The sequence below is a fragment of the Hypanus sabinus genome, chromosome 8 (genome assembly GCF_030144855.1).
Source record: "Hypanus sabinus isolate sHypSab1 chromosome 8, sHypSab1.hap1, whole genome shotgun sequence".
Classification (NCBI taxonomy): domain Eukaryota; kingdom Metazoa; phylum Chordata; class Chondrichthyes; order Myliobatiformes; family Dasyatidae; genus Hypanus; species Hypanus sabinus.
In genome coordinates this window covers 31,922,688-31,945,375 of record NC_082713.1, presented here as the reverse complement: position 1 = coordinate 31,945,375, position 22,688 = coordinate 31,922,688, and the positions used below count along the sequence as shown (strand labels likewise).

Sequence of the window (22,688 nt, the reverse complement as noted above, 5' to 3'; positions counted from 1 at the left end):
TTCAATAACAGGAAATATTTTGTTTTCCAGAGAATGAAGAATAGGCTACTGTCTTGTCCTGTCAGCATTAACTCATTATGTTCCTTTGGGAGTGGTTTACATCTGTTCCTGGATGGAGCAGAAATCACTCCATACAGAAGTGATTCATAGAAAACATCAAGGAATACAAACTGATCTCTGGACTAGATTTAATAACGCAGATAAACCAAGGAGTAATTTCCTAGATTTACTAACTTGTCCTTTTTGCTTCTACCAGGAGATCACACAATTTGGGTGAGATTAGCAATGTATATTATGTTAATACCATTGCATGGATCAGACTAAATGGACCAGATGTCCTTTACCATTATGTTATTAGTCTTATGTTCATATCTACTGATAGAAATGTTTAGTCAAAAAGGAGCACAATATCTCAGGACTACCCTGCACTAAGATGCACCTTAAGATGGATATATCTAGCTAGGAAACTGAAGAGCTTTACAGTATAAATGATTTAAAATTAGGTTGAAACATTTGTGAAATGAAAATGAAAACCCAATTGAAGAATAGTGTAGAAATGAAGTAGCCTTTTGCTTTTGATTAATTTAATATATTATTGATTAACAGGGGGCAGGCATCCTTGATCTGGTCTGGACCCAATTATCCTAATGCTATGAAAAACAGACTGACAGTAACCAACGACATGTGCGATGACAACAGGGAGTACTTTTGCAGTAACCTGATGTTAATGAACGCTGCTCGCAACAATACTGGGTACTACACTTGTAAATATGCCAATTCTACAGCCCGTGAAAGCCAGATCTATTTATTTGTGAGAGGTAAGGACACAAGTTTAAAGTATTACATGAAAATAACTGTGGGCCTTCTATTTTATATATTCCAAGCCATGTGGGTTGGTAATTCTTCAAGAACAAATTACTAGTTAGGTAGGAGAGGACGATGTCTAGACCGTGCATTTCAAGTTATAGTGAGAAAATAAAACTGTTGTTTCCAAATTTATAAAAGTTGAATCATATACCTACTGAATCAGAGCTTGATTGATGTAATAAATTGAATTGAATTGACTTTAGTATTTACACCCTTCAAATACGTGAGAAGTAAAAATCTTTACGTTATATCTCTGTCTAAATGTGCAATGTGCAATTTATAGCAATTTGCAATAAATAATATGTACAACAGGACAGTCAATATAGCATAGAAATACAATTACAATGTGAATTAATCAGTCTGATGGCCTGGTGGAAGAAGCTGTCCTGGAGGCTGTTGATCCTGCAGTGAACATTTGTTGCACTCTATTGCATATATATCCTTACTTATTTAGGGGAATAAGACCATACATACCCAGTGCAGTCTCACCAGTACGCGATATAATTGCAGGAAGTGATTTGTACTTAAGCTCTCTAGTAATAAAAGTCAAACATAACAGTTGCCTTCCTACTTCTTTGCAGAACCTGCCTATTTACCTTCATCGATCCATGTACAAGGAGTTTCTAAACACCAAAAGCATTCAACTTCCCATCATTTAACAAATACTCCATGTTTCTATTACTTCACCATAGTGGATGACTTCATGTTTTTCCACATTATATTCCATCTCTGTACTCACCCAAACTCTGAATCTGCCTGCCTCCCACACTGAAACTTTCTTCCATCCTCTTTGCAATCTACCTTTGTAGCAATGAAGGTACTGCCCTGTGGAGAGTGAGAACAGGTTCTGTAACTCAGGGGAGGTGCAGCCTGGAATTTCACACATCCAATTCAGTGTGGAAAATTGTAGAACTTTCACATATTGTACATCCTAATGCAACTCAATCACTTCAACTCACCTTTTTCTAAGTATTCCAGCACATCACTCACATTTCAGGTTCCTCCTCTCCTCTCGTCTCCAGCAATGAACCAATCTTATTCCAATCAGAAGACTACAGGAAGGCACCTATCAATTGCTGATATACTAAGATTGTTAGCTGAACCAGTTTCAATAATGCACAAGCCTTTGCTATAAATCAGCCCTGCAGATCTGAAGGAAAATACTCCCTTGTTTATTTCCAGCAGAAGATGAAAGTTGGGTCATGAGTTATTTCATGGAATAAAATTTGGTGATACAGCTCAAAGTATTCCTTGTTTGTTAGATGTTTTAAAACCTTTACCGCAAAATTCTTCAATATTTAGGTCTGTGCATTTGATATAGCGCTAAATCTCTCCTTGTATTTGTCGCCATCAGGAGAAAATGAAAATTTTTAAATCCTTCTTTCTGGGCGCGCAGACTCAAACCCAGCTAAAAAGCAGCAAATACATGTGTGAGTCTTTGAAAATTCCTCTGAACCAACTTCCAAATCATCAGTGACTTCACTTCAAGATTAGTTTAAACTAATTTCTCAATACCTAGCAATCTTTTACAGCAGGAATAGGAAAAGTAATTTTAAATTAATCTCTTAACCCAGTTTTGACATAAAGGATATGCAGGTTCATAAAGTCTGGATTCAATTTTGCTATTTTTCATTAGACGTAAGAGAAGTGTAGGCACATATTCAGTCAATTACAAAAGGGGTACTGGAACGTAGGACAATCATTGCTGAGTTACTCCAATTACAGATTAGGAATCGGCAATGGTTTGGATTCCCGTTTAGGAAATTGGTCTGAATGCTCACCGGCCTCCATGATTTCCAGCTACTTCTACTTTCCAAATAGAAATATACCCCCATAATAATCATTAGCACCACAAACTTCAAAAATTGACTTTGTTGAGATTTTCCTAGCGAATTGGTTTAATTAAACATGATTTACTGTGTTAAGATTTCTCACTCTTTGATTCACTCTAGTTGAAGTCAGTTGAGAACTTGTAAGCAAATCCATAGGCCACTTGGTGATAACAAAAGCAATTTCACAAAATAAACATTTTTCTAAAGATGAAAGAACTCTTTTGGGTGTATTCCATCAATTGCACATGCCATTTACATCAGCTCATGTATTGGCAACTCTTAATGAAGGATAATAATCATGCCAGGTTTCTGGTGGCATTGTTCTACCCATGTCTTCAATAACTCCTATTTATGCAGTGACCTAGAAACTGAAGTGTCATTATACCTTGTCTACTATCTATTACCATTGGAAAGTGCATTAATAACTCCCTCAGAATGGTAGAGACCATTCCATATTCTATATTAAAAATTAACTATTTTGTCACGTGTACATCAAATATGTAGCAAAATGCATTGTATGTATCAAATCAAACCAGCGAGAATTGTCACAAACCCAAGAAAATCTGTGGATGCTGGAAATCCAAAGCAACACACACAAAATGCTGGAGGAACTCAGCAGGCCAGGCAGCGTCCGTGGAAAAGAGTTCAGTCGATGTCTTGGCCGAGCAGTTTGCGTGTGTTGCTTCAGCGAGTATTGTGCTGCGCAGCCCACAAATGTTGCCACAATTCCAGTGCCAAAAAAAGCATGCCCACAATTTTACTAACCCTAACAGTATCTGTTTGGAATGTGGGAGGAAACTGGAGCACCCAAAGAAAACCCATGCAGGCATGGGAAGAAAGTGTAATCTCCTTACGGACAGTGGCAGGAATCGAAACCCAATCTTACAACTGCCACTATAACAGCGTTACACAAACTGCTATGCTAATATACTGTCAATATATTCTAATTACATTAGTATTTATACCGCTACCTTCTCAACGTAATCCATGTAAATTACTGAATATCTAAATTTATCTTTTCTTGCCATTTATCAAAAAATTCAAATCACAGTCATAAGCCAACAATAGTTTACTACAACAATAATTCATTAGCAATAATTGAAGTCAAATAATCAAAAGGTTTAAGTCACACTCATTAAATACTTAACTCTTTGCTGATAATGATTTCGACCATAAGACATAGGAGCAGAATTAGGTCATTTGGCCCATCGAGTCTGCTCCGCCATTCAATCATGGCTGATCCCTTTTTCTGCTGCTCAACCCCACTTCCCAGACTTCTCCCCAAACCTTTGATGCTGTGTCCAATCAAGAAACTATCAATCTTTGCCTTAAATACACCCAACAACCTAGCCTCCACAGCTGCCTCTGGTAATAAATTCCACTAATTCACCACCTTCTTGTCTGGCTAAAGAAATTTCTCTGCATCTCTGTTTTAAATGGATGCTCCTCTATCCTGAGGCTGTGCCCTCTTCTCCTGGACTCCCCCAGCATGGGAAACATCCTTTCCACATCTACTCTGTATTGGCCTTTCAACATTCGATATTTTCAAAGAAATCCCCCCTCACCTTTCTACGTTCCAGCAAGTACAGACCCAGAACTATCAAACATTCCTTGTATAATAACCCTTTCATTCCCAGAAGCATCCTTGTGAACCTCCTCTGCACCCTCTCCAATGCTTGCACATCCTTTCTTGGATGAGGAGCCCAAAACTGTTCACAGTACTCAAGGTGAGGCTTCACAAGTGCCTCATAAAGCCTCAGCATCACATCCCTGCTCTTGTATTCTAGACATCTTGAAGTGAATGCTAACATTGCATTTGCCTTCCTCACCACAAATTACACCTGCAAGTTAAACTTTCAGGTGTTCTGCACGAGGACTCCCAAGTCCCTCTGCATCTTAGATTCCTGGATGTTCTCCCCATTTAGAAAATAGTCCACACATTTATTTCTGCTACCAAAGTGCATAAACCATGCATTTTCTAACATTGTATTTCATTTCTCACTTTCTTGCCCATTTTCCTAATCTTTCTAAGTCCTTCTGTAGCCTACCTGTTTCCTCAACACTACCTGCCCCTCTACCAGCCCCTGTATCATCTGCAAACTTGGCAACAAAATCACCTATTCCAACATCTAAATCACTTATATACTGCATAAAAATAAGTGGTCCCAACACCGACCTCTGCGGAGGAAACCATGCTAACTTTGTAATATCTTGTCCTGTGCCACCTTATCCTTACCAATTGACTCCAACATCTTCCCAACCACTGAGCTCAGGCTAACTGGTCTATAATTTCCTTTCTGCTGCCTTCCTCTTTTCTTAAGGAGTGGAGTGATATTTAACATTTGACAAAAAGAAATATGATTGACATGAATTAATAAATATAATTTGGAATTAATTCCTAAGTTAAGTGAACATTAATATTAGAGAGGATATCAAATAGATTAGTCTGTTGATGTAGTTAACAACATTTCCAGAGCTTGCAGAGTCTTGTCTTTGAGATAGTAAGAGTGAACTGGGGGGGATGTAGATAGCCTTCTGAGATGATGGGGATAGATAATCTTGATGCTATTTAAATGGAAGCTATGCTTGCAGAGGTTACATCTGTTCCACCTGGATCCTTCAGCTCTTTTCTACTAACTGTATACAGGGTGCTGGGTGTAAATCTTCCATCCCTTGGTTTCATGGTTGATGCTACTCGTAAGTAATAGGTTTTTACCTGCATTCTCAATTACCATTGTCTTTCACACTCACCCACTTCTTCATTCAATCTCTTGTTTCCCAATTTTAAATGTTCTGTATATAGCAGACACAAAGAGTTCTGATATTTTCTAATACAAAGTTCTAAACTAAGAATTGATAATTGAGGAAAAAATCACTAATACAGTATCTACTAGTGACAGCACGGACTTGGGAGGAAAGTGGAGCACCCAGAGGAAACACTGGGAATAACAAGAAGAACATGTAGGCTCCATACAGACGAACCTGGAGATCAGGATTTCCCCTGCTCTTCCATATAAAACAACGTCCTGGGATCTTTTATCTTGAGATGGGGCCTCAGATTAATATCTCACTTGATATACAACACCTCTTCGATGTGTCTTCCAGGATTTTTTTTTTTGCTCAAGTCCCTGAAAGAGGAATTGAACCCATTACCTGCTGGCTGTGAGGAAAGATTCTCATTAAATCTACTAAGACTAGATTTGGGACGTATCAATTTATATAAAACAAGCAGTCAGAAAAGACATTCATCCCATCCCCTGGCCTGCATTTCATCTGAAGTTCCCAATTTGAATGTAAACTGTACCACTCATTTATTTTAGCCATCTTTCTCCACATACTCCAATTAAATCCAGGTTAACAGACCAGTGTGGAAACCGCACCAACTGAAGAGATCCAAAATAATGCAGTTTTCATTGATCCAAGTGATTGAATGATTTAACGTTGGTACCTGCAGTAAGCCAATAGTCATACTGTATCCTGATCGTCCTAAAAAAATATTCCACAATAATATAAATTCCATCTAAAATTATCTTCCAATGCATCACAGTTGATTTATCTGCTTTGCAACACAAATGATTCATTGATGAAGTAATGCTGTGATGACTGCACTATAAAACACAAACAACACTGTTCCAGAATGCAATAACCAAGACCACACAGAATGAAACGTCTCTTCATTAACCGACAAAAGATCAATTTTTTGACTTCGAAATGCTATTGTCTCACAAATATGGTTGGGTGAAAGAGGTCACTGAAATGATTACTAACATCTGAAATTTTGCCCAAATATACTACAAATGTGCCCAAACCACTCAGAATTTGACTTCAATGTCAAAGACGAGCATTTATTTTAAGAATTAATACATACTACTGAAAGGATTTTTTCCACCCACTTGAAACTCATTCCAGTGACCCTGATTCTCCGTTCTTATCCATATGTTTTTGATATTTTGTCCTACTTCTGAAGTCCTGAAATCCACCTGTTTCATATGCCTTATACCAGGGTAATGTGAGTTTAAGTGCCTTTGCCTTGGCATTAAATTGCTAGAAGATCAGTTTTGTCAAGGGACGGAGCAGGTTTGAGGGAATACATTGACTACCAGAGCTCTCAGTTCACATGTTTTATTCTTATTAATGTCGCCATGCTGAAATAACTAAGCATTGTGAAATGGTGTGCTACAGATACAGTATTCTGCCTTTGTTTTTTCAGTATGGTAACACTTCCAAATGTTCCAACATTTATGTCCTACTGAATGGTTCTGAGCTTGAATATCCAACTATTATAGAGCCAAAAGATGTGAGAAATTTCCATTATTGGGATGAAATTAATTCCAGTTTATTAGTGCTATGACTATTTGAAAAACTTGAAACTGAATAACAATTTTGAAAGTTTAAGCATCACAGGTCTCCAGAACCGTATACAGATCCAAACTGATTAGCATTATAGCACCACCTTAGATCATTTCCTTCACACTTATAGATCTAATTGCTCTTATAAAGCCCTATCTCTCTTTCAATAATATCCTGGAAATTTGGTTTCATATAATTCTTCTCTTGAAGCTGTTTCTGCAAGGTATTCATCTTGACAGTCCAACTTAGTCACATTTTTCACCTCAATCCCTTAAGAACAACTTCTGCAAATGTTCTCCATTCATGAGAAGAACCGCATCTTCCCTTTTGTACTTGTGGAGTTTAATTTAGAAACTTTATTGGCTTGATTTCCACAAAAAAATGTTCCTGAATTGCTTTGCATGATGGAAAATCTTAAAAATGATTCTTTGTTCATAGCTCACTTCACTACCTACTGAGATTGTTTCACAGTAAAAATCAATTTGTTCCACAAAATTCAGACCTGCGTAGAACCTGCTTTTCAGTGCAAATTCAGATAGTTCTTGTTGATTCCAGGCACCTTGCAGGGAAGCTACATTCAAAGGACTTCCAAGAGGGAGATTGGGCTAAAAAAGGTTTAACAAAATTTCTCTATTTTATGTTCCATACAAAAACTTCTCATTTTTAGGAATGTACAATATTACAAATATTAATGACTCTATAAGTCCAAATCCTGATTTCACTCTTTTGATTTTCTCTTTGTGGTGTAATGTTGCACACTCACTTTACTGAATTGTACATATTATGCCAAAGCCTGTGATCTTACTTCTGCTTTTTAATTATAAAACAATGGTTTCATCTGTAAATACACTGAGAAAGAAAAGGAAAAGAACTGTAAGTTTTAGATCATAACAACAAAGCAATCAGATCATATCTAGAATGGAAGGGTTTTCAGAGGTTATTGATCCCAATTTAGGAGTTTAAAACACATAGTTTCTACCATTTGCTGCTGGACGATAAAACAAAAAGCAAATTGGAGTTTTTAAATCATTATGCACTTCAGCATTTAAAGGGTTAATTTTTATACCAGAAGAGAATGATAATGTTGACCATAGTTGTGCTGTAATCTTTTTTAAAACATCTGGGCCTTTAAAGGGTTATAAGTTATTGCCTAATGTAAAACTAATGTGAGCTCTCTATTCTTTTCTTCGAAAAACAGATCCTCAAAGTCCATTTTTGCAGCCTTATCTTCAGTATCCCAAATTCATCAAGGTGAATCAAAGCAGTGAGACTGTGGTGATCCCCTGCCGAGTCACAGCACCAGACTTAAAGGTCACCCTGCTGATGGTGAGAGACCCTTGAAACTGCTACACATCATTAAAAGAAAGATGTTATGTAATAAAAATTGTGAGTTGTTAAATTGAGCAGAAAAGGAAGGGGGGCCAGAAACATGAGGAGAGTAAAAATTAATAACATTTTGCACATCAAGCAAACCATTCTGTTCTCTTTCCAGATTCAGTTTGACTTGTTGTTTAGTTTTGGCACTTTCTGGTTTAACTCCACATACACAGTATTATAATTTTTATTATCTCTAAGAAATGCCTCACATTGCTCATCAAACTTAAGTGGCCTTGCCCTTAAAATGTTATTACTCTCTAAGTGCAAGCTACTTATATATAACAAACTATTAGGAGTCTTTTTTCCACATAAACATTCCAGAGATATGAAACGAGATTAACTGAATGAGTCTCATGCTTGGCAATGACAGGGTGTTTCAATCAACTGTGCCAACTCTCCTGGGTTTGGCAAGTGTCTTGGGCGGAAGGTTATAATTTCATGCGTGCATTAATTTTACCCAAGATCCCTCGTGCTTTGTCCAGCAGAAAAATGTGAGAAAGCAAGAAGCTGTTAAAGAAGCATGAACCACCATTCAGAGCAATAGCAGGAGCCTTATGGTTTTAATAGAATTGGCCACCATCAGCTTCCAAATCTGTATCTTGTTTGATTTTGTTCTTTAAGAAAGGAAAATGCTCATTTGGCCAGCTGAGTTATGAAGAGATGAAACATGCAAAAACTAAAAAAATACAGGAACATGGTGACAGGAGTAAGCCCATTAGCTACCTAAGTCTATCCTTTATTCCACTAGACTGCAACCTCCATCCAGCTTTCACTTGTCTTCTAATGCATTTGGAAATGAATTTCATCTTAAAATTGACAATTCTCCCAGTTGAAAACTGACAATGGCCATCCATAATCTACATTAGGTGCCGTCTAACCAAAGTTTTGTACAAAGGCAAAATGATGTTCTCGTGCTTATATTCAATATTTAAGCCAGCAAAGGCTTGAGTCACAAATGCTGTTTCCAATGTCTTAGCCACCTGGTGTTCCACTTTCTGGGAGCTATGAATATGCAGGCGCAGTTAAGCTAGGTCTTTCCATTGCTGTAAATGCCTTCTACATACTTGAAAGCTGTTTCACTGGGCCCCCTGATTTTTTTAGACCCACATAACATCAGGCTTTCCTTTGAAAAGCCAACTATCCTGAATCAATGTTAAAACAAATTATTGAACTGTTATAATAGACAATCACAGAGGGCAGTTAAGATTCAGTCAGGTAGGTGAAATACAAACTCTCCGAGATGAGAACAGTCTGATTCATCCCTAAATATGCAAGTGAACCACACAGATTTTCACAGCAATCCAGTTGTCAGGAAATGTAGTGGAGGCTTAACACAAGAGCAGAACAGCAGAGACAATTTATCAGTAATGATATTTGCTGATAAACTGTAAAATAACCCATGAGGGGCTACAGAACAAGAGAGAACAGTTATTTAACACAACAAGAAAACAAGGTAACTGAATGCTAAGAGCAATTGTTTGTGGCTGGCTTGTCCGATAGGTGAACAAAGCACTCGTGGATGAGAACCGAGTTTAAGTAGGCTGCAGGTGATGAGTTGGAAACAAGGTGACTCTTGTTTGTTGGGTGAAGACTGTACAGGCCAGACAGGACTGCCGTCCCTTTGGCTGGCTCCTGATGGCCTGGGATAATCCAGATTGTTCCAGTGTAACTCCTCAATGATCTTAGATCCAGGATGAAACTAGATGGCACCTAGGACCTCTCCTTTGGACTGTACTGTTCCCAGTCAACCATGAACTGCATACCCCTTCACGAAGATGTGAATCCATCAAATAGTGAACCATATACATTGGACCACCTTCCACTATCCTTGGATCTGGATGTACAGATTCAGTTGGGATGAGTGGTCCACAGACAACAGGCTTGAAGCAGGACTCATGGAAGGTAGGTGTGATCATGAGGGACGGTGGCAGCTGGAGACAGTAAGCAACTGGACTGATGTGATGAGTGATCTTGAAGGGACCAATGAACTGGGGTAAGAGCTTGCCAGAGTCGGTGCTCAGGGGCAGGTCTCAGGTGAACAACCAGTCACGGTCCCCAGGCCAAACTCATCTGGCTGGGCACCAATGGTGGTTAGCCTGGTGGCAGTAGGTGCTATTGGCAACTAAGATGGCCCTCCATGCCCTCTTGCAAGCATTCGGGCATTGGTGAACCAGGGCCCCTGTTGGATGAGATCTCCACTGTTAGCTCCTCCACAGGGATCAATGGAGGGGCTGGAAGCCATGAAGCACTTTGAAGGGTGACATATCTGTGGCAGAGGAGGTGTGTAGATTGTAGGGCATTTCAGCTCAGAACAAATACTTCTTCCACATGGAAGGATTAGAGGCAGCGAAGCATCTCAGAAACTTCTCCACTTGGTGGTTTGCTCCTTTAGATTGACTGTTGGTCTGCAGATGTTAGCCAGTGGACAAACTCACTGAGCTTCAAAGGAGGGAACAGAAGGTTTGCCAAAGCAGGAGACACACAGTGGGCCCTGGTCTATAAAATTCCATGAGGGAACCCGTGGAGGTGAACTATATGTTGGAGATCGCCTGTCTCAGCAGCTGACAAATGTTTGGTGAGGGCAATAAAGCGTGCCGCCTATGACAACTGGTCCACCACAGTCCTGATCACCAGGGCCTCATCTAAATGGTGCCAAACCTGTGTTGAAATACATGGCGATGTGGGACCAGTAGGGTAATCAGGAGCCCAGAAGGCCACTGGTTTGAGAAATTGGACTGAGTTCACTGAGGGCAGGCAGCAATCAACTGACGTACGTACATCTGTGATTACGGTCGGCCACCAGAACTGGCGTCACAGAAATTCCAGAGTCCATCATTCACCTGGATGCCTGGAGACGGATAACTGGTGGGCCCACTGGCATGCCTCTGAGTGCATGGCCACTGTCATGTACGGACGGTTGTCAAGGTGTGTCAGCCGGAGCAGCCTCATGCAGTGGGACCTGGAGGATCTGGTTCTCAAGGTCCTAGATGACTAGTGCAAGGATCTGGAAGGATGGAATGATGGGCTGAGGGTCAGTCTCCTTTTCAGCTGGGTTGAACTGTCGTGACAGGGCATCCACCTTAGTGTTCTTGGAGTCAGGTTGGTCAGAGATGAGGAAGTTGAATTGCTCGAAGAAGAGCGACCACTGGGTTGAACTGATGAGCCTGTTGTATGGATATGAGGTTCAGGTAGTCAGTCCAGATCAGAAATGGCTTGGCACTTCCTCTCAGTCAGTCTCTCCATTCCTCCAAGGCCTATTTAGTGAAGAGTACCTCCCTGTCTCCCACTCCATAACGCCACTGTGTAGAGTTGAATTTGCATGAGAAGAAGGCACATGGGTGTGTCTTCCCATCTTGTCCTCACTGGGAAGGACAGCCCTAGTGCCCAAATGTGTCCACTAAAGGTCCGGAGGCATTCAGATGGCTAGAATGGGAGCAGTGGTGGAGGGTCTCCTGAGTTCCATGAGAGCGTGGTCTGCGGCCGCTGACCAAGTTCTACATGAGGTCAGGTGATTTGGTGCGGGAAGTGAGAGGAGCAGCGATTTGGCTGTAATTCCTGGTGAAATTGAAGAAGCTCAAGAAGCGCAGTAGTTGTTTGATGGAGCATAATCAGGGTCATTAAACAATGGCACCACTTTCTCTGGGTCTATGGTTATGCCATGGGGTGAAAGGACATAACCCAGGAAGGAAATGACGAGTGTGGAACTGCCATTTCTCTAACTTGTGGTACAGCTGGTTTTCGAGGATACACTGAAGGACTGAATGGCCATGACATATGTGTTCATGGGTGTCCTTGGAGAAGATGAGGTAGATGAACAAATACTGTACCTTTGTAGCATGTCTTGGTGGAACTCACTGATAAAGGCTCGGAAAATGGCTGGTTTAAAGTCCAAAAGGCATCACCAAGTCTTTGTAGTGACCAGTGGGTGTTAGGAATGCAATTTTCCACTGATTCCCCTGGCTGCTGTGGATCAGGTTGTATGCTCTCCATTGATCCAGTCTGGTGAAGATCTGGGCCCCGGGAAGTGTTTTAAATGTGTTATCCATCAAGGGGAGAGATTAATGGTAATTTTGTTGAGCCTATGGTAGTCAATCCAGGGACAACCCCCACCCCCATCTTTCTTTTTGACAAAGAAGGTGCTTGCACAAGCTGCGGACTGGGATGGGTGAATGAAGCTGTGCTGTAGTGTTTCAGTCATGGATTAGATCTCAGGCAAGGAGAGGGAGATCAGATGACCTCGGGGAAGGATAACGCTCAGAAGGAGATCGATCGCACAGTTGTGTGGTCTGTGAGGTGGCAGGGTGCTGGTCTCCTTGCTATGGAAACCAGGTGACGGCTAGGTCATGTGGGAGCTTGGTGAGGTTGAAAGTTCCCTCCATCTCCATGGAATCATGGCATCAAGTTAGCTGAAGTTGCAGGCAGGTATTCTGGCAGGTGGGCATCCAATTCAGCAGCGAAACAGATAACTTGGCAAAGTGAGGACCGTGAGTGGTGAACCAGAGGTAACCCAAGATGAGAGGACTGGTGAGTGAGTCAATAAAGAGGAACTGGATAGACTCATAGTTCTATCTGATGTTCATATGCAAAGGCCATGCACGCACTCTTTCTATCCCAGGCCCCAGCGGACATCCATAAATGGCTCTTTGAATTGACCAGTTTCTAATGGAACAACCATCCAGACCATCAGCCAGAACCTCTGTTCTGTTCCTAGAAACATTGTAGGCTACAGAACACACATCATCAATGCCTCCAGAACACAATGCAGGTAGCCTTTAACCCTTCCGCCGCCACCCCCAAGAGCATGAGTGTCAGTGGAGAAGCAACATGTGTGCTTACTGTGGAGTAGCTGATTACCCACACATCAAAAGCACACTGCATTTGGGAAAACTGCGTCTCTAGGAAATCTCCTGCCAGCCTCTCGATCCAGCACCATTGCCCGACTAACTGTATCTGTCTTCCTCCGCACCGTGAGGGCTCTACGTGCAAAGGTGAATTCCTGCACAACAGGCAACTTTCAGGACTGGACTCCGTATGTGCATCTTGGACTTCCTACTGAGCCTATCTCTCCGCCCTCCTGCACCACAGCCACTTATGGATGTTCATTGGGACCTGGGATGGTCAGAGTGTGCACATGGCCTGTGCACATGAGCATCCCAGAGCACAGCAGAAATGTACCGTTCTAACACAAATAGAGAAAGTTAATAACATGAGGTAGCTGAACGGGATGTTGGAGCTCAAAATAGCCAGATGGAAAATGAAATGTTGGTTCTCAATTGACCATGGTCTTTGGTTTTTGGAAGTGAAGATGACAGAGAGAACTGAATATAGCAATGCAAGGCATGCATTGTAAAATAGTACATTGTTTAACTGAATAAAAGAACAAACATCCATTAAATGATCCCATAAATATTAATTTAGAGTTACATGGGATATACTTTGAAGATTCGAAGGCAGGACAACGGCCTTGCATTCGTAAAACAACATGCATCATTTTACCTGTTGTATTGCTTAGTTCCTCAGTCTCACACATAAACAATTAGTTTATTCCTGACTTTTTCAACATTCTTCACCTCTAGTGTCTCATTAGACACGTACACTTTTCCATATATTTGTCATCCTCTGTGTATAGCTGCTTTAATATGCTTCACTTTCCCTCCTTTGAACTTGAATTGAAGCCTCAATCTGTTATGTTTTGATGATAGAAAACACATTGCTGGTATTAAAGTCCCTCTAACCTTCAGAACATTTGTTATATCCACAGGGTCTTCTTTAAGCTACCTTCTCTCAAATATAACTTCTCTTCAAAATATAACTGCCTTCAAAATGTTATTCAAAATATGTATTCTGTTCCTTTTAAATATGCCCTCTCCAATGGCAAGATCATTCCACAGCAATCATTGACCTCACACAAGACTAGCTTAGTGTCTCATACAATAATCAGAGGGCCATCTTTTGGCTGAAAGATTTACTTGAAACCCTCTTCACCTTTTTACAAGGACACAATACGACATCGGTTCATGGAAAATAAAATGGACTCTTCATCTCATATTCAGATAAATACTCCCTGCTTAATGAACGTTGAAAAATGTCATGAACTATTATCTTGGTATGGAGAATATCTCCAAGCTTAGCTTATGTTTAATATCCCTCTTTCTTTGAATCATTCCAGTATATCTCTTCTGCCTATAAAATTAAAGTGATTCATTGAAAACTGGTAGTAAAGTTGTTGCATGCAGTTAGTTTGTGGTAGACCAACCAGGGAGATAACATCGATTCTTTATAAATTCATGGGCTAGATAATGAATGGACTGTTGTATCCAGTGTTGGTCCCCAAATTTAGGATCAATTTGAAGATCTTGCAAAGGATCCAGAAGACATTTACAGAAATGTTTAAAGAAAGAGGTATTACATATAAGCTAAGCCTGGAGATGTTCTCCTCCTCAAAGACATCACAAGATCATGAAAGATTAGATAAGGTACTAAAAGGAAAGCTTCCCATTGTTTCATGAACCAGGGGATAGTTTACAGTATCCAGCATAGTTTACCTTGTGTTCTGCATATTACCTTCCTTCTGCACACACATCATTTTGCATTGATCTATGTTCAGCAGCATTTCCTCCTTGTCAATAAGTCTCATACTCCATCAATGTGTATAATAAGAGCCCAATGATCAGTCCCTAAAATACTTTGCCTCCATCCCGGCAGGCCTCAGGTACAATCATACCAAGTTTCTCGACTGCAGCCTCCTCGGAGGATTCCCTATTCACTTCTATTTCTTTTGATCAATGTCCTATTTGGAAATACTAAAGATATGTTAAATCAAAACATGATTAAGTTTCCATAATTTACTCTCCTCCACTGCTATCAGACATGGCTCTCTACTAACAATATCAATATCAGGTTTCCCAGAAAGAAACCACATTGATTCCGCTCATTATTTTACTTCTCTCTACTGAGATGCCCATTACTAAATGTGCCTCTATATAATCCCATGGCTGCTTTATGCCTTTTTCTCATATATTGTTTTACTATTTTCCTCCAATGGTCAGGCATCATTCCATTTCCATTCATTGCTCAACTCTCATGTGAAGTTCTTATTAGCAACGCCGTTATATATTTCCATTATAATCCATTAGTGACTTGCCCTATTTTAGTACTCTGTGCAAGTCATCAGACATTTGTTTATAATTTTTATCGATTTTCATAATTCCTTTTATCATACTGGAACTGTGTTATTTTTATTTAAAAACACATATTTAAATATAACTTGTTTATTGCATCCAAAGACAGCTCCAGTGGTGTAACAATTCATGGATGTTTCGTACTTCCGTTATTAATTTTGAGAGATAATCATTTGGAATCATTGTATAATTTTAGCCAAAGAACTGTACAGATGACATAAACATCTGTGGGCTGTAATGTCTCACTGATGAAGGAAGTAATGGAATTTACAGAGGTATATTTATATTAAAAGAAATCATTCATATGTAAAACTCTGTAATTCAGTTTATCCCTCTTCAGTGTATGCGTGTTTATGAGTGATAGAGACACTTGGGATAGTTCCCGTGTCACCGTGTCTGAACGTAACATGGAGACAAGCTGTCTGCATCCTGCTACGTAAAAGGAAGCTACAGGAGTAAGGGACAGGGCCATTCACAAACATCCTCCACTAAGCGTTAAGTTTTTGCGAACTTTATACACACCCTCTGCTCCAGGAAAATGCACTTGTAATCTGCTTGGACTTTTCCTCTTGTGGGTTTTTCTCAAAGCAATGTTGGTAAATAACACTGAGAAACTTTGTGCAGCCTTCCAGTCAGCAAAGAGGGCATACTTAACGCATGGTTCCCAAGCCGACAAAGCTTTTTAGAATAGCATGGAACCTTCATGTTCTACGCACAAGAAGTGTATGAAAACAAAATTGCCATTTGAATGGAATCATTCTGTCAGGCTTGCGAAGATTGTCAAATTATTTCCAGAATTCTTTGCACATGTGTGGTTTACATATTCGTGTGTCCAGATGTGCAACTGTGAACAGTGATGTACAAATCACACTAAAAGCCCACTTCATCAAAACTCACATTGCTGAAGTTCACATGACCCATAAGTAAAGCAAATCACACATACAGATGCATTTCTTCAACAAGACCTGCTGACCAGATCTTTTCTGAGCAACACCAACCATGTGTTCTCAGCCTATCACTACATAGTCCATAGCTGAGACTATCCAAGGTTCTTTCAGGCTATAACAACACTCAAACATTTGAAAAATTTGTTTGTAAAGTGTAGGTTTCCTTTTTTGGAGCTGACATGAATTCATTCTTCTGTGCTTTTGTGTAATTTTATTATGTCCATTTCATGGCGACTCTCTGTGATGCGTCTCTTCATTTCTTTCTGAGTCTGAAACAAATGGAAGTAATTTAGCACTACCTGCAAGTATTGTTTAAAAAGCAAACACGAGGAAATCTGCAGATGCTGGAAATTCAAGCAACACACACAAAATGCTGGTGGAACACAGCAGGCCAGGCAGCATCTATAGGAAGAAGCACTGTCGACGTTTCGAGCCGAGACCCAACGTCCTGACAAGGGGTCTCAGCCCAAAACATTGACAGTGCTTCTCCTTATAGATGCTGCTTGGTCTGCTGCGTTCCACCAGCATTTTGTGTGTGTTGCAAGTATTGTTCCCTGTTCCTTCTGAGCTAACAGTTGACAAAAGTGTTCCTTTTACTAAGTAAAGCAAGCAAGATATACCAAAGATATTGAAGCTTTGATTTAAATACTCACTGTGAATTTGATGAGACCACAGGCTAACAATTCATATGTGCTGAAAGGACACAAAAAAAAACTCATCTCACTTGGGACTAGTAGGGAGTGTGTATCATTATTCTGTCAACTTTCTTTGGCTGATGTTATATCACTTTAAAAAAGGTTCTGACATGCAAAATGTTTAAAATCATAGTAGGCTATAATTACAGTATACATATATATAGACTGTATAAGAAATTGATATATATTGTCTTTTCACCATTATACCAAATAATGAGTCAAACTTAAGTAGGAGATCTAAAGTTGCTCATCTCTTTGCCTTTGTTTATAGATAATAGCTTCTGACTTTCAACGGATGAGCTTCTATACCTTTAGTTTATCTTGCTTGTTTTAGTTAGCAAAGGCATGTTTTTGTCCACTATTCAGAAGGATGAAGGAGATACCTCTTTTAGCCTACTGGAAAGTGAAAAGTTTGGAGAGAGTGGTCACAGAGAAGGTGTTTCAATTAGTAGGAGTGTCTGGGATCAAAGGAACGTCGTTTTAAAACTGACATGAGGAGAAATTTCTTCAACCAGAGGGTTCTGAATCTGTGGGAATTTGTTGCCACAGAAGGCTAAGGAGGCCAAGTCATTGTGTATACTTAAGGCAGAGATTGATAGATTCTTGGTAAGGGGTTAACAGTTATGGAGAGAAGGCAGGAGAATAGAGGTGAAAACAATATCCACTATGATTGAATGAGAGAGCAGATTTTATATTCCAGTTGGCCAATTCCGATCTTATATTATCTACACTAGCCCACAAGTATGGGAAAAATATTTGCATTCAGTGGCGTATTTTGCATTTGTGGCTAATCCTCAAAAAGAAATGTAAAAGAATTATCAAGGTCAAAGTACACAAAAGAGGAGTAGAGCTGTTCCACAGAAACCAAGAGGTTGATATCCATTATGTGGGTATGGTTGGTGACTCTGCAAAGTTAAGGTTGTTAATTTTTATTCAGAATAACAGAAATCAGTGGCAGAAGGAGAGATTTTTTTCTCATGAAAAATATGATACAAATCAAAAGAAGCATTGATGAAAGCAGATTGCTTAACACAAGGTGCAAAAGCACAAATAGTGTGGTTCAGTAGAAAACTAAAAGATATGAAATGAGGGTATGGTTAAGAACATTGCGTATGTGGAAAAGACATCTTTTTATAACTGAATCTTAACAACTATCATATTTGTCAGAAACAAAAGGAAAGTAATCTGATCAATATGAACAAAACCAGCGCTCTTTAGAACTCTAACACTTAATTGTGATTGTGAAAAAATCGTTTAAAGACAGAATTCGAGAAACAATTGATCTTGAGTTGTTTTTCATCTTTCGTTTCTGGACAGAGACAGATGAAAAGTATATTTTACTCAAACCACTTCCATAGCCAATGCTACTGAATATCTTCCAAGTAACATGCACTAAAACTGAATATCCTGTTGATCAATAAGTGTCTGGTACAAAAGGCAAAAACACACTCATCACAGCAAACAGCGAACTGAGAATATACAAGTATTACATACCTAGTGCAAATATAAACTGGATGCCTTAATGTAACCACTGAAATTATTGTGTATTATAACAGTGATGATTTTTTTGCCTCATGCAGGGAGACACTGAATTTAAAACCGATGAAGAAAATACCATATGGGATCCTAAACAAGGTTTTATCTTACGAGATCCTAAACGTGCTCGACATGGCATGCTGGATTGCAAGACCATTGTTGATAATCAGACCTACACGTCCCACTATATGATGCTCATAGAAGGTGAGAACTTTTAGTCTATCGAAATTAATAAGGCTATTTTGACTCCTTGTTGGATTTCATTGAGAGCAGATGGCATGACAGACATTTTGTTACAGACCCAGTTGATTTTATTATGACAACACTCAGTTACATTACATTGGGTCAGGTATTTAATTGATTGGGCAAAAAGGGGCAGGTGGGAGAGGACCTAATCAAAACACAAGAGATGACAGTGTCATTGTTGCCAGCTTGGCAGGAGATGAAATGTAAGGGTCATAGAGTCCAGACAGAACAAAAGCAAAATATTGATGATACTAAAAATCTGAGGTAAAAACAAGAAATACGGGAAAGACAACATGTCTCTAGCAATATGAAAGACAAGACTCTGTTGCCGTAGGCCTGCTGCCCTTGTCTGGTGGTGGGACAGATGACATGGTTGCCTTGGTTATAGCGAGGAATAGCCTCAAGCCTCGGGCTTGCCTGCTGCTGCAGACCAGGTGAGAAGACGTGGAAGCTTTACAGTGTAAGGGCTGATGTCTCCTGTCAGTGCTGCCCTTATGTGTTTGAGCAGTGGAATAACAGGCTAGGTTGGATGCATCTCCTCACTGCTGGGAGACTGTACCATTAACTGTCGGATATTGTCGCTCAGTGTCTTGGGCAACATATATGTGTTCTTTTAAGTGAATATGGTTCATTGCTCACTGTTTTCAATTATTTTGCTCATTATTTTGAATGTTACTAGCTATTTTGAAAGTTTTGCATCTTGGACCCAGAGGAACGCTGTCATGTTCGGCTATATCTATGTCTGGATGAATGATAATTAAACTTGATTTGATGTCTGGAGAGTGTGAGGGACCAAATGAGGTTCTGATCAAGATCAATGACATCCCTGATCAAAGTCATGAAATGTTAACAGTGATTCTCTCTCTGTGGATGCTACCTCACCAGAATTCACAATATTAGCAATGCATTCAAGGCAATTTGCACCTTTGTTCTCACCCTCAGCTCTGGGACAGAACAAGGATAGAATTTCACTGGATCTTCCACCCCACCAGACTCCGCATTCAACAGACCATTTTCCACGACTTCTATCACATTCAAAGAGATTCCACCTCTTCTCCTCTCATCGTTTTTCAAGGATCGTTCTCTTCATGACTCCCTGGTCCACTTCCCCATTCTCAGCAACCACCCGCACTTCTCAACTGTTTTCCATTAAACTGTGGGCAGTGCTGCACTTGTCCTTTTACTCTTCCTGTTAAACCATCTGAGGACCAGATGAAGCAGTAATTCATCTTTGGGTTTATAGTCATTGACGTAAGTCATGAAATATACTATTTTGTTGCAATAGAGCAGGTCAAGCATAACAAATTACTATCAGTACCAATGAAAATAAATAAATGGTGAAAAAGAGGAATAGTGAGAGTGTTCTAGGAGTCATGGACCTTGCAGATGTCTGATGGAGGAGGAGAAGAAGCTGTCCCTTAAAGGTTGAGCTTAGGACTTCAGGTTCTTGTACCTCCTCCATGACAGTAGCAATGGGAAAAGGGCATGTCCTGGATGGTGATGGACTGCACCTTCTTGAGGCATGGCCTTTGGAAGGTGACCTTGATGGAGGGAACACCTGCCCATGATGCAGCTGGCTGAGTCTACAACACTTTGAGGCCTTTTACAGTCGTGTGCAGTGACACCTCCATACTAGATAATGATGTAACAAGTCAGAATGCTCTCCACTGTACATCTGTAGAAAATTGCTGGAGTCTTTGGTGACATACCAATTCTTCTCAGACTACTAATAAAGTATAGCTGTTGGAGTACCTTCATTATGCCCATGATAAATTCGCTTGCACTTCTCCCAGTCTAGTATACTGTATTCAGTGTTCATGATATGGTCTCATATTGGAAAAATAAAATGCAGATTAATCATTTGAATTAGAGAAAATCTGCATTTGGTCTGCATATATGGCATGCTTCCCTTCATCGTTAAAGGTGTTGAGAATAAGAGAGAGGAAATCATGCTGCATCTATATAAAACTTTATTTAGACTTTACTTGGGGATTGCATGCATTTCTGGTCAGAAGAATGTGGAGACTGTGTAGAAGAGGCTTACCAAGATGCTGCCTGGATGTTAAATAGATGCATGAATGTGAATGAAATGGAGAAATGTGGATAATACTCAGGAAAAGGGTATTTAGAAATAAATTGGCATTGAGATCAGTACATCATCATGGGCTGAATGGCCTCTCCAATGCTGTGCTGTTCTTCGTTTTACGTTCTCATTCTCTAACTGCTCCCATTCACTCACTGACTAGATAGCATTGTTCACAGCTTATCCCTATGGTCATCCCGATTTTACCCATCTGAGACATCCCTGCCCCAACTCTCCCTACATTCCACAGATGCTGCTTTACAGCTAAGTCCTTCCAGCATACCTGTTCCTGGTTCAGGTTCCTGTAGCTGAATTTTTACTTGCTTTAGAGTTTTCACCAAAGTAGCTGCAAAATGCGGCCTGAGGGAAAACTCTCTGAAAAGTGTCCGTCTATGAAGAAAAGAAATTCCAGCAGGGAATGATCTTTGAGGAGTGGGGTAAAGTCATAATGTTGAGGCAGAATGGATGGAACCTTATTTTACACAGTATATTAGTATGTTCCAATTGGACCTGGTTTAATTTGATGTTATCTGGAACATGAGGAATCAAATTCCGTTCCTCTAATGCCCTTCCTTAGCAGAATTAAGTCCCCTGTCTCCATCCACATCTGCTTGTTCAATTCAGTTCAAACAGCATTTTCAAATGCAACTTAAAAAGTCAATTGGCAACATAACACCAATGGAAAATGTCACGTTCCTTTACTGGCATTGGGACTCTAATTTCAGAAGAAGGTTGAAACCAATCATAAATGCTAGGTAATTCTGCTTCTGGGCCTTGCTTTACTGATGTGTCTTATTCGGTCATCAGTTGAAGGAGCAGATTCTGTTCAGCTTAATATGAGTGCACGAATGAAGGTGCTGGTGGGTGACGAGCTGCACATCAGATGTCTGGCAAAGATGAAATGGAATTCCAGACCTGAGTTTCAATGGGATTACCCCACCAAAATGGTGAGTTTGGGTTTGTATCTTTAAGCACTTTCAGCAACTAAACGATACCTTTTATAAGTACAAAATCTTCAATGTTACTGCCACTACTATTTGTAGATGAATTCCTTGAACAGTTTCACCGGATCCTCCACTGCCCACTACTCAAAGTATAAATTAGCTTTGCATAAACTTGTTTAACAGCCACATTAAGTTAGCAGAGAAATGCCTTACAAACAGGTGTAACATTCTTTTGCCAGTAAGACAATCAGACATTTCCAGACTTCAACTTATATTTTCTTGCACCAGACCAAAACTCTGTTTAGATTTTTCATAGAAAACTTACTGACCAGCCATTACTTTCTCCCTCATGAAGGATCCCTATCATCCAAGCTATGCACTATACCATCGGGCAGAAGGAACAGGAGCCTTAAGACCCACATCATCAGGTTCAGGAAGAGTAATTACCCTAAAACCATCAGGGTCCTAAACAAGTGTGAAGAACTTCACATACCTCAACTCTGAACTGATTCCACAATCTACAGACTCATGTTGAAGGATAATCACTCATAATCTCACTACTTTTAAAAGTTTGCCCAACTTGTCATAGTTATTTGTTAGTATTTGTTTATGGATAGCTTTAATAAATTA

General features: G+C 39.9%; 2 protein-coding genes across 3 annotated transcripts in view; one reads left to right on the top strand and one right to left on the bottom strand.

The window, feature by feature from the left end:
• The window catches only part of kdrl (kinase insert domain receptor like), a 193,954-nt gene that overhangs the window by 46,068 nt on the left and 125,198 nt on the right, over positions 1–22,688 (top strand). The window contains exons 3-6 of the mRNA XM_059976939.1: positions 607–818; positions 8,248–8,375; positions 18,830–18,989; positions 21,922–22,061. Of these exons, the coding sequence (XP_059832922.1) occupies positions 607–818; positions 8,248–8,375; positions 18,830–18,989; positions 21,922–22,061 (640 nt within the window). The remainder of the gene's footprint in view (positions 1–606; positions 819–8,247; positions 8,376–18,829; positions 18,990–21,921; positions 22,062–22,688) is intronic.
• LOC132398030 (general transcription factor II-I repeat domain-containing protein 2-like) overlaps positions 1–22,688 on the bottom strand; it is a 96,299-nt gene that overhangs the window by 50,464 nt on the left and 23,147 nt on the right. The window contains exon 2 of one of the 2 annotated variants that reach the window (XR_009513508.1): positions 1,607–1,692. The gene's annotated coding sequence lies outside the window, so the exon portion shown is untranslated. Of the gene's footprint in view, positions 1–1,606; positions 1,693–15,736; positions 16,824–22,688 lie in introns of those variants that run through there. The other variant, XR_009513510.1, reaches the window with a different exon arrangement.